Raw genomic sequence first — 17,827 nt, forward strand, 5'->3', positions numbered from 1 at the left:
CCACGCATTGATTTACTTCTCATGACCATAATGATATCAATGTTACCTTCTTTCTTTTTTTCTAAAACAATGGGATTTGTAGTAGTTAAGTAATAATAACTACAGAATATGTAATAAAAGTTGTAATAAAAATTAAAGGGTTTGTTCACCCAAAAATTTCTGTCATTACTCACCCTCATGTCGTTCCAAACCCGTAAGACCTTCGTTCATCTCTGGAACACAAATTAAGATATTTTTGATGATATTTAGATTTTTTATCCCCCCATAGAAAGCAATGTAATTATATTCAAGGTTCAGAAAGGTAGTAAAAGACATCATTAAAATAGTCAACGTGGTTTAAACTTAATGTTATGAAGTGACGAAAATACTTTTTATGCGCAAAAACCAAACAAAAATAATGACTTAATTCAACAAATTCATCTCTTTCTTGTCATTCTCCTACGCTGTTTATGTTCAGCGCTTCCAGGTTCTACATCAGTAGACTCAGTATTGGCCAACACATGCGTGTGATGCTGACGCAGGAGCTGGCCAATACTGAGTCGGCTTTCTGACGTAGAACATCAAAAATATCTTAATTTGTGTTCCCGAAGATGAACGAAAGTCTTGCGGGTTTGGAATGACATGAGGGTAAGTAATAAATGACAGAAACTTCATTTTTGGGTGAATTAACCCTTTGAGTAGGTTCATTCCCCAAAAGATTTAGCATCTACAATAATTTTTTAAAATTTCAGTTACTTAAGTTATTGTAACTATACAAAAACCATGATAAATTTCTAACAATTGCCTGAAGGGGTCACATGGCTGGAACAGCTTATCAGAGCCCAGGCTGACAGGATCAGTAACACATTTACTCAGTAAGGTAGACAGTGTTAGATGAGGGTGGAAAACAAAACCTTTTATTATTGGCTGTGCAGTTTAAGCCTCCAATCAACAAAAGCTATGATTCTATAAGTTAAGAGAAACTATTTCACTTGCTGATGAGTGTCTGTCATATAACCTCTTACTCAAGAAGGTGAAGTCCCAAGGTGGGATCCTCAGACACGACAAACAAAGTGCTCTCTGATGTCTTTTATTACCTGTAAAACTGAACCTGACTTCCACTGTACTTGTCATTAAGGCCACTGATGATCAGCTTGGACCCATCCACCTGTAACTCCATCAAATCAAAATCTGTTCCTTTCTCTTCAAATGTCACTAATTTAAGGGAAATTTGACCATGGTAAAATAAATGAGGAAACATTTTCTTCCAAAAAAAAGAAAAAAAGAAAAGCATCTCAATTCACCACAGCATCTCAATTCCTGAAAATAACATCTTAACAAATGTTGCAAGTAGGCCAATGGTCACCAATGTCACCCTAGTATGGCTCAAATCACAAATACAGGCTGTTCATTTGGACAGCAGTGTTGAAAACACCCACAGTGTTGAAAGGTTTGAAAGGCACTAACATGGCTCCACTTCTTCTGTCTTGATATACCTGAGACTCAATGCTGAGTGGTTAGCACCAGGAAAGAGAAGTTTGAGAAAGACACATTCCAGTAACTGAAAATCAAACAAAAAGGAAACAATCCATTTATCACAGAAAGGCTAAGAGTGTGTGAAATCTGTAGGGTCTTCATTAGGCCATGATTGGATTTGAACAATGAGTACGGACTGTATGTGTATTCACACCAGTTCTCAAACACTGTCCAGGAAGGGGATTCGCCAGGGATTGGTCCTCCACATTACACATCTGTGCAGCTAGCAAAAGGAAAGTTTCTGAAATCTTGTCAAATCCTCCAATTGATTTGTCAGTTGTATTGGAGAACAGATGCAGATGAGATGATGTGCATGGGCCAGAGGATCATATGCAAAACACCCCCCAAAAAAAATAGACACACACATCCACACACACTCAAATAGGTAATGGCTAACAGATGACAACCAGTATCCTTGATACTGACATAGCCCTATCCATATGTGCACACACACACAAACACACTCACACTTGGGTCATGGCATAATAACCATCGCAAACATCCGTCCTCTATTTTTGTTCTACAATCCTGAGCAGCTTCATGTTTAGCTTATGAAAATCAGTGTCTGCCTTTTTAAATAGACATCCCAGTGTTGGTGAGAGTGTACACCTATCAGCGCTGCCCTCCCACAATGCATTGCTATAGTCCAGTCTGAGCCAGGGAGTTCAAGCCCTGTACTGTTCCTGCCCTTTTGGCCTTTCACCTCAACCCTTCTCCACAAAAGTTTTGATCTCATGCAGACACATTGACGTCTCGCAGGGCAATGGTCCCGTTGGCGGGGGGGTCTGTGGGTGAGGAAGGGGCAGAGGGTGGTAATGCGAGTAGAGATGGAGCTGTGCTGGTGTTGAGGGCGCTGCTTTGGAACAGTATCTGCTGAAGTGTCCTACGTAGATTAGGGTGCAAACGGTCCTGAGTTTGATAAAATACCTCCACAGCAAAACACTTCATCACTCCTCCGCACAGATCCTCATAAAGAGGCACTGTGTACATCCTTGAGGTCTAGAAAGAAAAAAAGGAAGAGGAAAGTTAATAGACAACCTGGTGCAAAAACAGACAAGATAAAAATGTATTTTCCATACAGTGCCCCACTCCTAATTTAAAACAACACACCAGTAAGTTGTAAGAAACACCACCACTGGTGTTTCCACAGCGTTTCATAAACGATCTCCGTCTACACTACATGGCTGAAAACGCATGTCACATGACCGTTCATGCACACTGGCCATGCGCGTACAAGTGTAAACAGTTGCCTCTTGCGCATGTAAGTAGCTGCAGTATTAAAAAAATGCAGAGTTTAACTGCCGAATGGCTGCTAAAAATGGCAACAAAGCCAGCAAAGATTGCAGTTCAGTCTCCATGTTATTGTTTGTATGGACATTAAGGATTCGCAGAGCGAACGTAGGCAGCTACACCATCTTTTCAAAAGTCTCCATTTTGGTCTGTTTACACGGAATTCTCCGTCTGAATTCTCCATTTTTTTTGAGGGTCGAAAACAGCAGAGTAGTGTAAACGACAGGCATAACCATAGCAAAAGTTATGCATTTTTAAATGAAAACGCACTAGTGTAAATGGGGCCTTAGTTTCACTACTTTTAATAAAGTAATACATTTTTAATAAGATGATTGTGTTTTTAGTGTCTGCGACATACTTTCATGTTCATTTGCCGTAGTTTGCTAAAGAGATACTCAGCTACTCATCTGCAGCGTTGTGTGTTGTGCTAGCACTGTCATATCTGGCTATAACATGTCATATAGCCTATAACGCTCTCGTTTATTTTTTAACATTTTGGAAGGAGTAAAATTTACATATGTGGTTTCAACAACTAGTTTCATCTGGAATGCATCTCAGACCACCTCCTGAAGTGGATTTAAATCCATCTCGAAAGCGTTTCGGACAGTATTTACACCTGGTCTTTTTACAAGTGGATAGCTGTCCGATCATAGAAAACGCATGAAGTGACCAGGGGCCGGATTCACTGAAATCTTCTTAAAGAAGTTAAAATTCTTAAGATAAATTCTAAGAAATTTGAATATCTTCTCTTCTGTGTCAGTCTCACACATTGTTTACATTGAGCACTTCCAGGTTCTACGACAGAACGGCGACTCATTATTGGCCAGCTCCTGGGTCAGCATCATCGTGCTGCTCACGTGTGCAGTTTTTGTCAATACTGAGCCAGCATTCGGACGTAAACACGAAAGCCTTCACTGTGCTTACTGTAGCAACTGCATAAGGATAATGACAGGGAAGAGAAGAGATTGTTGAATAAATTCATTATTTTTGTTTTGTTTTGGCACACAAAAAGTATTCTTGTCACTTCATAAAATTAAGGTTGAACCACTGTAGTCACACCGACTGTTTTAACAATGTCTTTAGTACCTTTCTGGACCTTGAAAGTGTTGATTATATTGCTCTCTTTGGACGAGTCATATACCTCTCAGATTTCATCAAAAGTAACTTAATTTGTGTTCTGAAGATGAACGAAGGTCTTACGGGTGTGGAACGACATGAGGATGAGTAATTAATGACAGAAATTTCATTTTTGAGTGAACTAACCCTTTAAGAAAAAAAGATGAGAACATTCTTAAGAAAAGTTTTTGGGAATACAAAATATCAGCTATTGAACTAGGCTTTAAACATGGCTCATCCAATCAGAATTTACTGTTATAGTGTTCTCCACTTTGGAGGTTTATTTTTTTGAAGCTGAACTCTAACCATGCTTGACACAATACACTTCAGAAAGCGGTGATCAATACAGCATGCTTTTTATGAAGCAAACGATGAAACCAGCCAAACTGGTTGTGATTGAGCACATCCCTTTACAGCTCTGAAAAGAGACGTGACGTCTTAAGCAGTCAATAGTCAAAGACTAGCTGAGAGTGGTTATTAGGAACACTGGAATGTGGATGCCCTTAAAGGAAAACTCAGTTCATACTGAGTGGAGGGCTGAGGGAGAAATCTAGAGTACCAGTCCCTAGCTTCATAGTGTTTGTGCCCTCTAAACACTGGCAAAACAACATACTGACTTGCTTTATCTCGGCTCACTATCATCAGGCCACACAAAAGAATCTTAAAATCAATATGGACATGCTAACTGATAATGTATTATCAGTTACAGTGCAAGAGCCACTTCATTCACAAAACTCACATGTTTATGCAAGAAGCTGCGGACTCGAGGCAGATCAGGATAAAAGCTGTTTCGCACTATAATCTGCAGCCATCGAATCTGGACTTCAGCGTTCATACCGTCCAACAATGCAGAGTAGCAGCTTGACAAAAGACTCATCACCTCTGAAAAGCCAATCACATTACAAGAGAAGTGTCCAGCATCCAAGTGCATACTATGAAATGAATGTCTACAAATTGTGGGATGGACTCTTAATACCTTGAGGCAGAGGTGAGCGGTCTAGAAGTCGGTCCAGAAAGAGGACGGTCTGAAAGGTGCTCCAGGAAGAGAGGTCAAATGTAGCAATCACTTGGGGGTCGGGGGTGTCTGTGCCCCAGAGGTCACACAGGTGCTGAACAGGGCCCGTTAGAGCTCTACCCGCTGAGAGATCTGGTTCACATAACGGAGGACCACAGCCATTTAGCCAACGCTCAAATTCCAGTCCTGAGCAAGAAGGGAAGCAAAGGGAAAGGAAGAAGGAGGGGAAGAAGTGTCACATTTCTGTTTATTTAGCCTCCATCTCTCGCACTGCTAATGTTGCTTTGACCCCTCACTGGGTGTTATGACTGGCTCATCAGGGAAATTCCTAACTGAGGACAAATAGAGCGCAGTGAGATGAGTAACTATAAGTGTCTCTGTGTGTTAATCATCATCTCTGACAGTTGTCGCAACTCACCCTCTCGTTGAGCAACGCAGCTCTCCTTCAGCTCAGGGAAGAAGCCAAGGAAGAAGTCCAACAGATCCTGAGCGATTACGCTGGTGAATCTGAACTTCTCAATGTAGGCCTACACAGTGCATGGTGAAAGGATTCAGAACTTTCATGTGTGCATGTGGACTATCCCATTTATGTTTGTCATGTTTCTTACCCTAAGAAAGCTATCAAATTTTTGATGTCGCCACACAGCTGTGAGAGGTAAGAAACAAAGCAGAAGCCTTTCTCATAGGTGAACAGATTCATTAGACTGCTGGGGTTTACACCTTTGGAGAAAGAGAAAAGGAAAAGGAAAATGGATAACTTGGTACATTGACCCTAGAATCACGGGTCTGACACTTCACAAGTACATTATAAATACTAGGGCACATTTTCCAGACAGGCTGAACTTTGCAAATGAGTATTTTCCTTGCTTCTGTCTTTCTGAAATCTGAGTAACAAGGAATTTTAGATGCATGTACCATACAGCTATTTCAGGTGTGTGGAAAAAGCACCATATGCCAAACCCGAGTCTCTTTCAGACTCATACAAGAGCGGGTTTATATTGTTAAAAAGGTTGTACCTGGCTCAAATTTGGCCTGCAGCTTACTGACAGGATTGTTGTCTCCAAGAAGACGCATTTGTCTGTGAAGAGCATCTAGACGGAACACTGTCTCAAGACAAGTGAAGGCTTCTCCTGAATCAAATAATTAAGGAGATAAATGTAAGGAGAGCATTGTGGGATATGGATAAGCCTACCCTGCTGAAATATCCAGCATAAACCAGAATGAATTCCATATTGGTTAGAGCTGGTATAGTGCTAGTCTATCTGGTGGACCAATATAGTCATGCTGTTCTCGAGTAAAACTGAGCTGGTGTAGCTAGTCCTTCTGCTTCCCATGCTGGTGACCAGCAAACCAGCAACCAGCATCCCATGCAAGGTCCCAGCATGCAAAACATACCTTATGCTGGTGATTGGCAATGCTGGATTTTTCAGCAGGATATATGTGAATAACTGCACACTGAGGTTTTGCATCTGCTGGGGCACAACACTGGCATCTTTGTGAAATTTATACATAAACATTTCCAAGAGACCCATTACCACATGGTAATGGGTCTCTATGTTTGGAGTGTGAAATATGTGTGATGATGTGTATACCATAGGCCTCTGTGGTAATGCGCCTCTGAGCGTAAGTGGCCAGACCCTCACTGAGCCACATCTCTTCCCAGGTAGCATTGGTGACGGCATTGCCAAACCAGCCGTGAGCAATCTCATGGATGACATCAATCAGCAGAAATTCCTGACTCTCCAGTATGGAGGAAATTATGAAGGTAAGACATGGATTTTCCATGGCAACGATGGGGAATGAAGGAGGAAGGAACACTATGTCGTACCTGTAAAGAGTGAGACAGGTTAATGCCTGAACATGACAAGTGGCTTGATGAAACAAGGAGAACAAGACTGATATAAAGAATAGAACTGACCTTCCCCATACATAAGGGCCAAAGAGCCCCTCTGCCACATTAAGCCAGCGCTCCACATTGCCGCCCAGTTTACTGACTGCACACGTCAGGATGCAGGGCTCTGCCCACACACGACTCCTAAAAGCAAAGATATTGTGAAAACATTGAACAATTGCTTAGACCAGCATTTCCAGAATGGTCATGCTGGATAGTACTGGTTTGGTTCTAATCTATCCGATGAACCAGCATAGCCATGCAGTTTGCAAGACAAACTGAGCTGGTAAAGCTGGTCAGTCAGCATGGTTTTTCTGAGAACCATGTTGACCAAGATAGCATGTTTATGCTGGTAAAGCTAGTCGACTGATGTGGTCTTGTCAGTTAACTGTGGTTAAGCAGCCTATTTGAGACAAACCAGCACATTTGCACTTTCCAAAACAGCATATGCTGGTATCTAGCTATTCTGTTATTCTTTTCAGCAGGGATATTCCATCTTAGTGTTGTCAAAAGTACCAACTGCGATACCAAGTCGGTACTGAAATAAAATGTTAAAAATGTGATGCTTTGAGCACTGTTGAGCGGATTCGTAAACACCTCTGATTGGCCATTGTGTTCATGCACTCATCAGATATGCCTGTGATTGGCTACAATGATCAACACACAGGAGAATTTGAAAGCACACGGAAGTGTTTGAATGTGAAAGTGTTTTGGGAGTGGGAGTGTTTAAAAGCAGGTGTCTATTAGCAAACCTGCTTTCAAACGCTCCCGTGTGTATCTGTGTAAGCGCTCGGTGAAGGGCGTCATTGATGTCTATTTACAACGTTTTTGAAGCACTGTAGCCAATCACAGACGTATCTGATGAGCGTGTGAACACAATTGCCAATCAGAGGTGTTTACGAATCCACTCAACAGTGCTCAAAGCATCACATTTTTAAAATTTCAATATCGACTTGGTATCATGGTTGGTACTTTTGACAACACTACTCCATCTGTATGTACCTGGGCCCAATGTCTGCATGCTGTAGGTCTCCTGCCACCAGGGCAACCAAATACGCTGGGACAGGGTACTCCATGGAGAACTGGAAAACCCTGTCCTGTTTAGAGTATGCACTTCTTGAGGCACTCATCAACACTGTGACACCCTCTGGAACCTGTAACGCAAACACATACATCCACAAAAATTGGAGATCCGCCTTCTGAAAATTATGTCACACATATACAATACACATGATCTACAAACTAAAAACAACACAGAATGCCGACAAAGATATTTTGGTGGATCTGGGCAGCTAAGAAAGACGTACCCTGACAGTGGCAGAGTAGGTGCTTTTGATGGCCGGCGTGTCAAAACAGGGAAAAAATGACCGGTTGCAGACCGAGTGACCCTGAGTGAAGACCAATGGACGGGTTTGTCCACATGTCAACTCTGCATCCAGCCACCAAATCTGAGATGAGATGAGAGAGTACCTTTGACAAATGTTCTCTGAGAAAAGAGATTTGAATGTGCAAGTGATTCAAGATTAAAGTAACAAATCAAATTTTATTAGGGTTTCTAATGGTTGAATAAAGTTTCATGGTTTATAGATAGCCAATGAAGCACTATAATTTCATTTATTTTATTATATTGCTGCAGACAGTGCTACAGGTGAAGCAGTCGTGAATCCAAACTTAAGTTCTTGATGAAGTTGCAGAAACAAAAGACAACTACCCATATACAGGTGAGCAGCTAAAAATTGCCATTCTTTTGTATGTGTATTATGCCACTAAAATGACAGCAATAAGAATGACCTGATTGCCTGGGGCCAGTGTAAGAAAGCTTACAGAATTGTCACTTGCTCTATAGAGTGGTGCAGGGATGACTTATTTTTGTAGGCCAACCCGGAAGTTAGAATCACCTTGGTTTCCTCGACAAAAACCCAATAAGATTTTTCAATTGGCTTTTGGAATATTGCAGAAAATAAGATCTGTGACTAACAAAAGCTTATGATTCTTACATGTTTTGTTCATCGTGATAATCTTCACACAAACAAACAACTTCTATGAATTTTGAAGCACAAATACAATCGACAGAGGTCAAAAGCTAAACGTAGGCTATAAATGTACTACGCCCCGGTCGCTCGACTAAAACGTCACCATCACTAAGCTTCCAACAACTCTTTCAGTCATTGTTCAAAAACATTTTCCCTGAAAGTTTGAGTTATAATATTTTGCAAAAGCGCAATTATAAACACAACGAGGCCGTGGAAGCGACTAGTGAGTAGATGAATTTACCTGTTCTACAATATATATATATTATTGTAGAATAAAATGTGAAAATATCTTGAGCTTGTGTTCACCAGACCTTATTTCAAGCATTTAACCAAAAACCCATCGGTTTCAGGACAATGGAACCGAAGGTGCTAAAATGCTAACTCGTTTCGGGTTTTGGCCTACAAAAATACGTCATCCCTGCACCACTCTATAGGCCAGTGGAGTTAATTTTGATATTTAACGTGTTTTTATGCATTACAAACTGGTATATTTGGTTCTCTGTGATGTGTTGAATATTGTTGTTCAATTTGTAAAGAATTATGCTGATTTTAGCTGTTCACCAAGACAATGTCAACTAGCTGGTTATTATAGGTGAGGTTTGATCAAAATTGTGATAATGGATTGTTTTGGAAGCATCAGTGAGAATAATGTTTGCTTTTCTGGGTTGAAAAACATGGTTGTCATGCTAACACATTATAGCTGTATAGGTAGTTTTTGTGAATTAAAAACCTTGTGTTTATTTTTTTTTAAGTAAAGAAAACTAAATGTAAATGTTATTTCTGGCACACATAAAATTTCTCTACTAAAAGGATTTGTTGTTAGAGATAATTAAAGATATTGAACTGAGTGATAAAAACTAAAAAACAACAAAAAGAAGCACATAAGGTATGTTCAAAATGAACCCCCTCTGTGCAAGGGGGCAATGAGATGTATGTTACAGTATAAATAACAATAAATATGTTTGTTTTGTAATCAGCACATATCTATCCATCTTTAATCCTACTTTTAAACATGTTTTAATACAGCCCACCTTCCAGTAATTACCTCGTGCATTCATAATCATGACCTGGATAACTCTAGTTATCTACTTAAGGGGACATGACACTACACTGAGGTCATTCTTATCAGTATAGCTCCAGAACAGCCACTGTTTTCTTTCCTTACATGTATCTAATAAATAAATAGGGTGATTTCACAACCATGTCCCACAAAACCCATTTAATCTGGCAAAACAGAGGCATAAAAATGAACGTGGCAGAAGGTAGAAAAGGTGATTATCAACATTAAGGTTCCACTGCAGGGGTATTTTTAGTGGATATTGGCTCTGTGTACAATAGCCCTGTGCAACAAAGTTATTATTAGCGTGTATCAGTGGCAGTTCGTCAGCTGTCACCGCGTTGACCTTACCGCAGGGCCGTCTGTGGTAGTGTAGCGGATGGTGACACGGAAAGCCCGGTGCGGCCGGATCACCGCGGCCGGGAGGCTGATGTTCAGAGAGGATCCGTAATCGGTGAACGGTTCTACTCGGTAGGTGAGGGACAAAAACACGTCAGGAGCACCGGACGCGCCGGGCACCTTACAGTCCACGGAATGAATTAATAGCGAAGGATGCGTGTCCAGAATGAGGGATTGGACGCCGGGATGGACGGGCGTGAGCTCCAGAACCTGCCATCCCGTCATCCTTTTGACGGCAAAGTTCAGGTGGAGGTCCAGATGGAAATGTCGGAGTTTAAAGCTGTGGAAGTTGGACGCTGACGCGATGTCCACCAGGCGACAGTGTGCCAGACTCCGGCCGCCCTCGCAGGACTTGCCGGGCACGGTCAGCACTTTGCGACAGCAACACAGCGTCGGCCGCTGAAGCTCGGCCATCGTAAAGTTCGGCGAATAAATACACGATACCGTGACGGCAGCGTGAAACTTTAAAAGCGGCGAACGCGCACTGCGGTCGTCGGAGTCGAGCTCGGCTGAAGATAGATGAACAAGCGATCGAGTTAGTTACATTGTTGCTGGAGTTAAAGGGGCGGTCGAGGCTGGACACTCAGCAGAGGAGGAAACCGAATGCAAGAAATGATAATAAAACGGACAGGAAGACAGTAAAAGGCATTAAAACAAAACGCAAGTCTACGTAAAATCCATTAGAGCCGTAGACACGACTGAGTTCAGCCCTCCGACCTCCATCTAAAGCCGAATATATGTGTGTGAATGTCCCGCGGTCGATACGGCTTGCAGTCCGTCCCGAGAGCCCACGGAGAGATCGGCAAAAACTACCGGTAGAAGAAGAGACGCATAGTGAAGCTCTGATGAGCAGAAATGATCGGAGTTAAGTGACTCCCTTAGAAAACAGGAAGTAAAAACAGGGGAGGAAATCACTTCGAGACGGGAAAGTTTTCAAGCTGCAGGGGGGCGCTGCGGAGCTCGGACAACATCTCCTGATGAACCGAAAACACTATCCACCAGTGGACAAATGACATGGAAACAACACAAGACTGCTTAATAGTTGTTCTGTGTACAATGTAGCTGATAATAGTGTTGTAACGATATCCATAGGTCTACATTAGGTATGGTGTTGCAAAGGGTTAAAACCTGGCTAACTAATGTAAAAATATTAAAATTGTGGCTTATACTGATAAAACAAGAATTATTTTCATATTATGGGCAATAACCGATAAATGGATGACATTAAAATTATTTAATTCTATAAACAAGGTTATCTTTGCTAAAAAAACAGTGTTATTAAAATAAAGGTTGACTTAAATATTATGATTACATTTGCCTCATCTAAAGCTCCGTATTAAATGCAATCTAAATGTAAAAAATAGGAATAATGGCCATGCTTAATTAAATATCCAATATCAACTGATACCTATAAATTACAAAAATCATCCAAAATTGTACCAATACATTGTGCATCAAAGCTGGTTGTCTAACCATAGAAGCAGCACTGAATAAGATATTAAATTATGTTCACTTAAATGCTTATTCTGGCAAAATTTCAGTGCTGGTTTTACTAGATCTCAGTGTTGTTGACCACAACATACTCATTAACAGACTGGAATAGTGGGTTGGACTCTGACAGTGCTTAGATGAGTCATATTTATAAGGAAGGGTAAGTTTGTGAACATTTATGAATCTAACTGAGCTGGCATGAAACAAAGTTCCACAAGCCTGTTCACAAGTATACTGTACAATGTGTATATGCTCCCACTAGGCCATATAATTCAGAACAACAATATTGCTTATTACAGCTGTGCATATGACACCCAGATCTACCGCAGAGTGACTTCCGTTCCATAGACTCCCTGTGCCATTGCATAAATTAACAGCTGCATGTGCCAAGTTAAATAAAGAGAAACAGAGGTCATTGTATAGTTACAAAAGCAAGAACTAAATCAGCCTACAACCAGTATTGGGGGTAACGCATTACAAGTAACACGATTTACATAATCAGATTACTTTTTTCAAGTAACTTGTAAAGTAACACATTACTTTTAATTTTACAACAAAATATCTGAGTTACTTTTTCAAATAAGTAACACAAGTTACTTTGTTTTCCCATTTATTGACTGACAGCTCTCCTTTCCCCATGTTGAGAGAAATTTGGAGTAAGTGCAAAACAGTGAAATGCAAACTCAGAATATTATGCAAACCTTCAGTAATTAAATGTGTTAAATAACACAAATATACTTTATGTATTTAATCTCACTTTATTAACCAATGTCTTTGCTGCTGACCTTCAGTGATTCAATTCAACCATACTAATAAGCAAAAATCACATTTGTGTTTCATTCATTCATTTATTTTATTGCTGAAGTTGTCCTGTGTCCTATTCTTCTGCTATCCAGAACTGCAGCACAGCTGAAAGGTTTGAGCTGCTCCCTCTTACTGTACAGGCATGAATTTGCATTTCCTTATATCACTGTGAAAGGGCCTTTACATTTGCCATAAATATAACCTTTTATTATTATTACAAAACAAACAAACAAGCCCAGCCCAGGTGAGGCAACGTAATGCAAAAGTATAATGCACATAAAAAGTAACTAAGTAACTCAGTTAACACAATATTGTAACACATTACTTTTAAAAGTAACTTTCCCCAACGCTGCCTACAACCATCTAAAAACATAGCACGAATCAGATCCTTTTTGCCCAAACAAGACCTAGAGAAGCTTATTCATGCATTCATCACCATTCATTACTGGCCTTCCCCGGAAGACTATTAGACAGTTGCAGCTCATACAAAACCCTGCTGCAGGCACCTGACCAAAACTAAAAAAACTGAGAAGTCCTTGGCTTGGCTTCCAGTTTCATTTCAAAGTAAAGTACTTTTAAATGTATATAAATTCCATAATGGCCTAGGACCCAAATACCTTGCAGATATGTTGGTAGAATAACCAATTATGCCCTTTACAAGATGTAATATAAGTCTCTGTTTTCCCCAGAATGTGTCTGTGAAGTTTCAGCTCAAAATACCCCACAGATCATTTATTAGAGCTTGTCAAATTTGCCCCTATTTGGGTGTGAGCAAAAACACGCCGTTTTTGTGTGTGTCCCTTTAAATGCAAATGAGCCGCTGCTCCCGGCCCCCTTTCCAGAAGAGGGTGGAGCTTTAACAACTCTTGCTTCGGTTGCTCAACAACAACAAAGCTGGAGAATCTCACACAGACAAAATGAGGATTGTCAGTAACGGTGTTCAGCCTTACATTGTTCAAACCGGAGTCAGACACTGATGGAGAGACTCAGGAAGAAGTTACAACTTTTAGAATGAAACTGGACGTTTCTGAATGGTTAGTGGATAAATTTATGTAGTTGCTGTGGAGTTGATTCAACTCATCGACTAGCATGTGTCGTCATGTTAATCTTTTGTGCAAATCCAGTGTTGAACTGACCCTCGTTTGTGAAGCAGTCCGGCGTAAAATGACATCATGTCAACAACACTCTACTACAACAACTCTTCCTCTTCTCTAAAGCAGCCCAACATGACCTCACCCCCTTTGTTGTGTGTTCTCGGGGGCGGGGTTTATGTAAATTTCAGGGTTAGTGATGTCACCAACCCAGGAAAACTTTGAGCGTCGTAACTTTGCAGATGTTGTTTATGTTCAAACAGCAACAATACACACTAACTAAAGTTAAAAAAGTGAAATCATAATCAACCACCCCTTTAAAACATGCCTACAATTTTATGACTACTATTTTTTACAATTATTTTTCATGTAAAGCACTTTGAATTACCATTGTGTATGACAAGAGCTTTGCCTACAGATCATTCATGAACAAATACCTTGAGCAGGACATTTAAAGAATATTTCACCTGAAATGAAAATGTTTACCATCATGTGGATCGTACATACAGTTTTTGTCCGTGGAACGTGAAATGGTTATCTAGCTTATAGCAATACAATAAAAGTGTGAAAAATACCTGTGGTTATTAAGTTCCACTAACAGAAAGTTCATACATTTCTGCATCCCGTTTTGCTAAAAAATGTTTCTTTATTCTTTAAGTGAGATGAGGGTGATTAGATGATTTTTTTTATTTTTGACACTTTTTATATTTGTGGATGAACTATTACTTATTTTGTTAATGAATCACATTATGTATGGTGTCTGAAACGATCCCATTAACCCTAGGTTTCTCCAGTGGGATTGTTCTTGGTATAAGTGTCAGCTAAATTAATAACAATATTCTACTACAATATAGTCTTGTTGCAACTGGTTGGCACAGAGAGTCTGTAGGGGAAAGAGCCTGCATAAGCATATGATACTGTGTTGGCTGCTCAGTCAACACAGGTCCATTTACAAGTGCACTGATGTAATCTCTGAATGCGCTGGATTCCCTTGTGGAAGGCACAAGCACTTCATACAGTCAACAAAAAGAATGAATGTAATATTTTAGAAATTTTAACAAAGGGCTTATTCATTGAATGACTCAAGTAAACCAGTTTTTCATTGGGTCTTTGTCTTCCTCAGAAATCGAAATTCTTCTTTCTTTTGCAAAAATGCATTGAAGATAATTATAAGAAATGTCAGAATAACAGGATGTTTTAGGAGTAAGAATGAGTGAATCTATGGGAAAGCTCATGGATTATTATTTTGCTGCAGTCTATAGTGACTAAAATGACCTTCTATAGTCTTAGGCATATCTCTCTGGTATCACATTTTTATTAGAGTTAATCCTCTCAGTAATCCAGAAACATAGACACAGAAAGGGTAAACCTAAAATAAATTTATTGAGACAGCGGAGAGTGTACGCTCTCCTGCTCTCTTTCCACCCTTTTCACAAGGCAATTAAGAAATCATGCTAAGGCTATGGAAAGAAATGGAAATGACACAGCCATTTTTGCAGGGTCTGATGAGGGAACTTGTTCAAAATCAGATTCCCCTTCATGCAGACCACCATCACAACCTGATTCAGAAGGTCCATCAGCATGATCTCTTTGCACCAGTGCTGTGATAGACGACGGAACACACACAAAAACAAAAGGCCTGTTCAGATTATGCTCGACGAGCATCTCTTTTGGGACAAAATCCAAACAAAGTCAGAGACCTCCTACTGAGGCGAACCTTTCTGTGGATACAAAGTGCAAAAACAAGCCAAAATGAGAAATGCTTTTATACATAAAAGAGCAAAAAAATACCACATAATAAAAGGAAAAATAAAAGGAACAGGCAAAAATGTTAACAGTGTAAATAGGCTAAAAATATACAAAGGCCTCTTAGCTAAATAAGACTGAATCCTTGGTGTGCTGAACAAGGATACAGTGAATAAGCAGCACTGTGTCTCTTAAAAGAGTCCCGCCAACTCAGTGCTCATACAGCATCCTGTGGACAACATCACCTGTGCCAAAGTTTAGGGTTCAAGTCACAAGACAACATTTACACATGTACTGAAGACAGTCAAGTTGTCAAAAATATTAAACTGTAATGTAAGATGATACATCTGAATGTATATATATATATTACATAATGTACAAAGACCTGCAGAATCAATACAAAAGGACTCTGCAACCACCTTGTAAATGTATATATATATATACTCATAAACAGAGATATGTCCTCTGTGAAACATACCAGTTTGCATGAATTAAACTACATGAAAACTGATTTCCCTCTCCATTATGTAAATATCATTACAGTATCAGTGTTTCTTGACCTAACCATTTAAACTGACAAGTAGTACATCTTAACAGGCATGCCCCTAATGACAGCCCATGAGTTTCATGGAAATACAATAATCTCCCTCCCCAGGTCCGTATAGGTTTGCAGGAGGGAGTAACATTGAAGCAGCAACGACTGGAATATTAATGGAGAATGTTCCCTTCAGTCCTTGGGAGTGAAACCTTGGCTCGGATATCCTTTAGCCTCTTACAGAGATTTTGTTCTCCACCGCTGCCAGCATTGCACAGAAGCGCGAGTTTTCATTCGCCAAGAGCTTGGACGGCTCGTCAAATTCCACCACCTGGGTCAAAAAAAAAAGGGGGGAGACTACGAGTCAGTTTAACAGAGAAACCACAGAAAGAGGCTTCTTTCAACAAATACGTTTGAAGGAACAATGGAGCGCTGGATATCTTCCCACTAGGGCTGGGCGATACATCAGAGATTAGCAATTGGGTGATATGCTCTGTTGTCATGTCATCCTATCATCAGCCCATTGAGTGTGCAATAGTTTACTTATTTGATTATTAATTTAGTTTCTTATTTACTTGTTTATTTACACATTTATTTAATTATTTACTTCGTTTTAGTATAGTGGGAAATGAGAATCTTTTTCTATCATTTTGCAAGCAAAGATGGAGATGAAGAAAAATGTTACATCTTCTTTCAGACGAACACAATCTGAGTTATATTAAAATATATCCTGGCTCTTCCAAGCTTGATAATGATAGTGAATGGGGCGTTGTATTTTGAAACCCAAAAAAGCGCATCCATCCATCATAAAAGTAATCCATACGGCTCCAGGGGGTTAATAAAGGTCTTCTGAAGTGAAGCGATGGGTTTTTTAAGAAAAAGATCCATATTTAAAACTTTATAAACTATAATAACTAGCTTCCAGCAGATGGCCGTACGCATCAGTTTATGCCAAAAGAGTAACCTCTGACGCGACATAGGATGTAGTAGTAGCATAACACCGTGTCTGCACCAGACGCGACAACAGCTGTCTACACTGAACACGACAAACCGGCCGTTGCAAAGCACTTGGACTACATCAGAAATAGAGCAGGGAATCCGTTTACTGGAGGGAATTTGAAAATCGTGCTGCATCCAGTGTAGATGAAATCACTGATTATAATTGGTTCTACTGTCTTTTGACGCGTCGCATCACGCCACTCGCATCCTGTGTAGACGCGGTGTAAGCTTAGGTGCCTCTCACGGTTCAAACAAATAGAGCTGTGCAACAAACTCAAGCTCCTCTTCTGTTATATCGAAATCTTCCAACATTTCTCCATATGGATTACTTTTATGATGGATGGATGCACTTTTTTTGGCTTCAAAATGCCCCCTTCACTACCATTATCATGCTTGAGTCAGGATATATTTTAATATAACTCTGATTGTGTTTGTCTGAAAGAAGATAGTCATATACACCTAGGATTGTTTGAGGGTGAGTAAATCATGGGATAATTTTCATTTTTGGGTAAACTATCACTTTAATGTTGTTTTGCAGTCTGTTTTAAAAACATTTTCATTGAAGAGTCCTCAGTCCTTGTGCGCGCATCTTGTGTGGTTATGTGGTGATGAAATTAGGGAAGGCAAATTAATTGTAGGTTCTAATGTTAATTTGATAGTAATCCTAGCCTGTGTTCAACAGCATTGTGCATTATAGCCAATAACAGACAGGTCTGTGTGAACGCAATAGCCAATCGGGGGCGTTTGAAGTGATTGATAGCTTCATTGATTATTAAGGTAGCGCTCTTTGCTTGCTTTCTGTTTATAACCAATTCACCAAATAAATACAAGAGTATTTTTTTATG

The 17,827-nt window shown here is 40.0% G+C and overlaps 2 protein-coding genes across 3 annotated transcripts in view; both read right to left on the reverse strand.

Moving 5' to 3' along the window:
• Window positions 1–869: 869 nt before the first annotated feature.
• Window positions 870–12,258, reverse strand: rnpepl1 (arginyl aminopeptidase like 1). The gene is given in 12 exon segments (XM_051870996.1): window positions 870–2,514; window positions 4,661–4,803; window positions 4,898–5,122; window positions 5,355–5,463; window positions 5,545–5,564; window positions 5,567–5,656; window positions 5,953–6,066; window positions 6,529–6,764; window positions 6,855–6,971; window positions 7,830–7,981; window positions 8,135–8,275; window positions 10,269–12,258. Coding segments are annotated over 12 exon segments (2,076 nt in total). The 5' UTR covers window positions 10,731–12,258; the 3' UTR covers window positions 870–2,247.
• Window positions 12,259–15,066: 2,808 nt separating this feature from the next.
• The window catches only part of abcc5 (ATP-binding cassette, sub-family C (CFTR/MRP), member 5), a 35,782-nt gene continuing 33,021 nt past the window's right edge, over window positions 15,067–17,827 (reverse strand). For both annotated transcript variants that reach the window (XM_051870993.1, XM_051870994.1), the window contains one exon: window positions 15,067–16,314. In XM_051870993.1, the coding sequence (XP_051726953.1) occupies window positions 16,213–16,314 (102 nt within the window). In that variant the 3' untranslated portion in view covers window positions 15,067–16,212. The remainder of the gene's footprint in view (window positions 16,315–17,827) is intronic.

Source organism: Ctenopharyngodon idella, chromosome 18 (genome assembly GCF_019924925.1).
Source record: "Ctenopharyngodon idella isolate HZGC_01 chromosome 18, HZGC01, whole genome shotgun sequence".
Classification (NCBI taxonomy): domain Eukaryota; kingdom Metazoa; phylum Chordata; class Actinopteri; order Cypriniformes; family Xenocyprididae; genus Ctenopharyngodon; species Ctenopharyngodon idella.